The 6022-nt window shown below is 40.4% G+C and overlaps 1 protein-coding gene across 1 annotated transcript in view; it reads left to right on the forward strand.

Moving 5' to 3' along the window:
* The window catches only part of IPO9 (importin 9), a 58697-nt gene that overhangs the window by 33598 nt on the left and 19077 nt on the right, over positions 1–6022 (forward strand). Inside the window, exons 12-14 of the mRNA XM_015408196.1 lie at positions 1691–1797; positions 4086–4225; positions 5609–5768. Of these exons, the coding sequence (XP_015263682.1) occupies positions 1691–1797; positions 4086–4225; positions 5609–5768 (407 nt within the window). The remainder of the gene's footprint in view (positions 1–1690; positions 1798–4085; positions 4226–5608; positions 5769–6022) is intronic.

Below are 6022 nucleotides of genomic sequence, written 5' to 3' on the forward strand. Positions count from 1 at the left end.
GCTAGAACTTGCTGGCTGCCAGACAATATTAGGATTTCCTGGCTATTCTACACAGAATGCCATACATTAATTAATTGTTGTCATATAAAATTGTACTGTTTGGCAAGTTTATGGAAATTAGAAGTATACAAATCTTCACTTTCCATAAGAAAATTGTAAGTCTTAAGGCTGAGCCTTGAGGCTTGTTGGGTTGCTGAGGGATATGAGTACTTTGGAGGTTCTTAAAGGAATGGTTTCAGGGTAGTGGTGCTGCAGATTTTACCACGAAGATGTGCAATAGTCAAATTTACCACGTTCAAAGGTATAACTGAGATATGAGCTGACCACACAGCCTCTTCAGTTCATGCTGGACAGCTGCAAATGCTTGCTGAACAGGTTTGCATCAAGTTTTTGCAAAGCTGTTACTGATTCAACCCAATCAGGGGCAATTAGCATCACTAGGAAGTACTCAGACAAACATTGAAGGGTAGGATTTTATTAAAACACAAAATTTATGATCAATTTATGTGACGTGGGGCTGATTTGTCTGTTTAACCAGTTGCCTGCAGAGTAAGCAGTTACACACGAAGGAATGGGGGAGGTAGTAGAACTCAACTGAACTGCTTGAGCATGTGCATATTCAAAAATCCAGTTGTTTTCTACCGCAAGGTTAGGAAGGAATGCAAGGAAGCAGCTTGCTGAATGGCCATTAACAGGTCAACAAACAGTTGAACAGTCATCAAAATATCAGCTCCCTATTCATGACTGGCAAATCAGGATTTAAGTGAAACCAACCAGCATATGTTCGAGTATCCCCAGTCAGGGGCATAAAGGCATGGGGAGGAGAAGTTGGCAGGCCCAGCCCACCCAGTAGGCAGATATAGGTGATTGCCTAGCTTGCCAGAGGGGTGTGGGATGGCAAGTTGACAACCCTGAGCAGCGCCTCTGGCCCCAGTGCTGTCCCCCATGAAGGAGGGGTGAAGAATAGAGAAGCAGATAGGTATCAACTCTGCCACTGTCAGACTTCCCACCCTGGTTCCTAGGGTAGAGACTGGCAATGGCTGCTTTTTCCTACCTGGGTCTAGGCACAGTGGCTTGGAGTCCAGACACACCCAGGCCATGGTGGGAGGCACCTGGCTGGTGTAGGGTGCCTAAAACCCTTGGGATGGCCCTGGAGGTGGGGTACTGAGACATCTGCTGAAATTTCATCTTATCCAAAGATGTTTGGAAACCATGAATTTTTATTCAAGGTATGATTTTCTGGAAGTATGTTCACATGCTGAGGCCTACTCTTTAACTAGACACGGGGGGATGTGGCTGTTGCAAAACATATCTGTCTGGTTACATCTATTAAAAGCAATTCATGATGTGTCATGTTGTGCTCAGCATTTTACTGCTCCCTTGCAAGCAACAACCACTAAATTGGGGTGGGGAGATTCTGAATGTCATGTTATACATTTGTTTTACTAGACATTACTGGAAAGATGTGGGTCAGCTGCAGCCACATGTGCCCTGTAATGCCTAAGTAACCCTAATCTGAAATGCAAATAGAAGAGTGAAGGCTCTTCTCTTCTGATTTCTGGCCAGATTCTCTGTTCTCTGGAGTTGGATGTTATATAACTTCTAATCTGAATTATTTTTAAAATAGGATTATGTGAAGGGGTTTTTTGTCTTGTCTGATAATGCCAGCTATTGTCATACTTCTACCTAGGCTGTGGCAGCTGATTTTCAGAGTGAGAGTGCAACAGCTTTGGCTGCAGCAGCTACAAAACACTTGCAGGAAGCTGAACAAGCTAAGAACAGTGGCACTGAGCATTGGTAAGACATTTACTTCAAAAAACACAACAACATGTACAGTGAATAATATCTCAGCACATCTAACACAATCAGTTTCTTTCCATTGCTGATCTGTCAGGTTAGAAATGGCATGTAGAATTATTCCTGTAGTGACTGCACCCTTTACTGCAAATGCTCTAGGAGATCTAATTAATGGAAACCTCATAAAAATCCTATTCTGCAGTCTGTAATAAATGTCTGTTTCTTGAATATCTTTTGCTTAAGTATAGCGACTGTGAGATCACATCAGAAATTAAAATGACCTTCTGATTTCTATTACCATTTTCTGTGCTGTAGAGCCTAGCGTCCTTGTCCTTCGTGAGCCAGAGAAGAGCATTTTTGGTAGGTGGTGATAAAGCAGATTAGGTAGATGAACAAGCCCTTGATAATATGCGTTATATTAAAGGGTCCCATAATAGATTGTATTCAGATGTCACAAAAAGCATACTTTGTGATGTGAATGATCCTGGAACCTTTGGGTTTGTGCAGTTCCTCTCTGCAAATGCCAGGATTGAAGATGTCTGGTTTTATGAAGTCTTAATACTAAACATAGTGTGTGATCATTCCTGAGTTTGGGATATTAAGCAATTGGGCTTTCTTGCTGACAAACTGGGATCCTAATCCAATGTTTCATCTTAACCTGTTGCTAAAATACATGGTACATGTAAGACAGGACAGAGTACTTTTTTAAAATAAACATTGATCATTTGATGAGTCAAATGTTGTCAGATATTACATGAAGCTAGAAATTGCCTTGTTTTCATGTTTATTGCATCATAGCACATTGCAGAAGTGAGACTCTAACATTGTTTGGATCAGGGTCAAAGAACAATTTCATTTAGAAACACACACAATGCCCTGCCTGTCTCTCCTGAGAACTTCTGTCTCCTTTCCTATCAGTTAAGCCATGGAGCCTAAATTTTACTCTGCATGGTGTAAATATAATCATGTGTCTTTCAACCGGAACACAAGCTGTAGGAGGTAGCAGTCATCACAGTGGCATAGGCCACGAGTGTCCAGGAGTCAAGACTGCCATTAAATCCATGTTTTCGTAAACACTGAATAATGCACTTTCAATGCACTTTGCAACTGGATTTTACTATGTGAAATGGCAGAATGCACTTGCAAACCATCGGTAGAGTGCATTGGAAGTGGATTGAAAGTGCAGTATTCAGCATGTGTGCATGTGCTGTGGAGAAGAGCCTTTATGTAAGATGGTATGGTAGTTAAAGAGTCTGGGAGGGACTAAATAATGAAGTTATCTATAGGACAATTTCCTCTAATAGTAAAATTCTTTCTTTTGTTATAAATTAATGCTTTACATATCTGCCAATATTCGGCTGGTCCTCTGACTGAGGTTTTTCCCCCTTTACTTGCCAAATGCCAGCTCTATTTAAAACATGCATAAAATATCTAAATAGCCAATGGTGAAATACCAAGTATTGTAACATACAGAACATGTAAGTTTCAGTTAAGTCAGCATGTTGTCTATTTCAACAGATTATAAATGAGTTCTGTAATATCGTAAGTATTAGCTTTAGGCGTAAGAGTGGGGGCTCAAAGAATTGCAGGGGAAGGAGAAATTCAGAAATGTATTAATTTTATTTAAAACACGTCTATTCTACCACTTTACTATTGGAAATCATGATAACTTGGCCCACAACAAAATGTTGCATAGTATTATTCAGTCCTATACATGTTTAAACTGTGATTGAAGCTTACTTCCAGTTCAGTATGCATAGGACTGTGATCGAAGCTGTCCTGTCAAACTTTAATTTTCAGATGAGTTATTTGAAAAGGACATTTCCACATAATGATGCTTCTAGAGAGAGTGTAGTGGGGGGAGGTCAGGAACTTGCTGCTTACCCTGCCCTATCCTCCCCAGTGACAGCCCTATGGAAAAATGACCCTGCTGACATGGGAAATTGAAGACCAGGGTTTGGAAAGCCACTGCTTGTGGCAAACTGTATCTCTACTGAATGTCATCTCAAACAAACATTTTAATAACCAAAGTTTGTAAGAGGTAAGATGCCAGAAGTAGTGCTTTTCACAAGTTCTCTCTCCTGCTTTAATTTGAAGAATACAATACCCATCTGAAGACGTGTGCGCATGAAAGCTCATAACTTGAATAAACCTTAGGTGGTCTTAAAGGTGCCATTGGACTCGGAGTTTGTTCATTTGTCTTTTGTGTTAACGGTGGTGAGTGGCACAACTGGAAGTGAATGAAATAGGTACATTTTGAAACCAAACTTTTTGGTGATTTATTGCAGGTGGAAGATACATGAAGCTTGCATGCTGGCTTTAGGTTCAGTCAAATCTCTTATCACAGATAGTGTGAAGAATGGGAGAGTACACTTCGACATGCATGGATTCCTAACAAATGTTGTTCTTGCAGACCTCAACCTGTCAGGTACCTAATTTCCTGCTTTACTGATCAGTGTCAAGAAAATAAACCACAGAAATTCATGAGCTTGAGGGGGGGCGGGTTATAGGAATCTTTATTATACCTATGGCAATACTGTGGTTGGAAATTTTCTGAAATGTATGGGGAAAAATATGTAGTAAACATTTAACACCCACATCACCTCTGGGTCCAGTAGTAAGGGAGCTGAGGTCCAAATTGCCATTAAATTCAAGAATTGTAATAAATGTAAATCCCTGGGAAGAAAGCTGGTTGGTTAGATATGAACACTTTAAGGAAAGATAAAGTAATAGCCTTTGAAGAGGCTGAAAATTGTAGTAAACCATGGATCAGTGTTAGAGAATCTGTTTTGTGTGCAGAAAGTCCCATGTTCAATCCCTGGTGTCTCCAGCTCAATAGTCAGGTAGTAGGTGACATGAAAGACTAGAGAGTTGCTGCCGGTCTGGGTAGATAATACTATCTTGATGGACCAATGGCTTGATTCAGCATAAGGAAGCTTCATGTATTCAGATCACAATCCTGCAGCATTTACAAATTAAAATCTTCTTGGTATCTCTCTTACAGCAGGGTAGGTTACTCAAAGAACTTATACATTTAGAAAGGGTTTTGGTTAAAGATGGAAGGTATTTGCTTTTATTCTATTAGATGTAGCATGATAAGATAGTAACTGTTTTGTAAAAAAATAGTCTGAACATTGATTCCATGAACTTCAGAGTTTTTTCTCCTCAGTTATGTGCATTTTCATCCGTGCAGCAAGCAAATTGCTGCCTAGTAAATGATAACTGCTGCTAGACTGGTTTTTGCAAAGGCGTGGCAGCAAAGAATTACTCCCCAAAAGAAAGAATGGTGGGACAAAATAAAGGGTTTTTATATTTTGCTTAAACTCTAAGAGTTATGGCAGTCAGTACTTTCAGATTGGGAGAGGCAATGGCTTGCATCTGTCCTTCATTCCTTCGTCCCCCAATTTTCCTGCAACATGCAACTTCTTGTGTCCTTCCTCCAAATAGAAGCTATTGCCACTTCTTGAAGCATTATACCTTCCCTCCCTTCTGAGCCAGCCGGGAGACAAAGAAGGCTGTATAAAAGCTGTAGAAGAATACGAGCTACCAAGCTGTTTTATTGTTCCTTTCCCTCTCCCTGCCCAGAGGGAAGAGACTTTCAAAGTGCAATCCATAATTAGTCTTTTTCCTGTTGTGGATGGTTTCAAGGGGGCAGTATACAAATTCACATGCCTAAATAGCGAAGCATTTTACATGTTCTCTGTATAATTGTAAACAACTCCTTTCAATTTTATATTGGACCATATAGTATAATAGTAATTCTCAGAAAGGAATTGCAGTAATAGTAACTCATTCCCCCCCCCTCCCCCAGTGTCGCCTTTTCTGCTTGGTCGTGCTCTTTGGGCTGCCAGTCGCTTTACAGTTGCAATGTCTCCAGAGCTCATCCAGCAGTTTCTGCAAGCCACAGTTAGTGGTCTTCATGAAACCCAGCCCCCATCTGTACGGATTTCTGCAGTAAGGGCTATTTGGGGGTAAGTACTTTGGAAAATAAGGCTGATTGTAAGTCAATAGGAAGGAATGTGTAATCATCAGAGAGTTCCTTGGTAACATAGAAAAAGTAACGTTTTAGTAGTCAGTCAGTCAGTTAGCCTTTACTGGCATAAAACAATACCTTAAAAGAGGATTACTATAAAAATATACGTATAAACAAGGGTCATTAAGTAGAAAAAGAGCTGCAGGAGCTCATTAGCATACGGTATGCTAATGAGCTACTAGGCTATCAGCA

This window comes from Gekko japonicus, unplaced genomic scaffold, assembly GCF_001447785.1.
Source record: "Gekko japonicus isolate JY-2015 unplaced genomic scaffold, Gekko_japonicus_V1.1 scaffold211, whole genome shotgun sequence".
NCBI lineage: Eukaryota > Metazoa > Chordata > Lepidosauria > Squamata > Gekkonidae > Gekko > Gekko japonicus.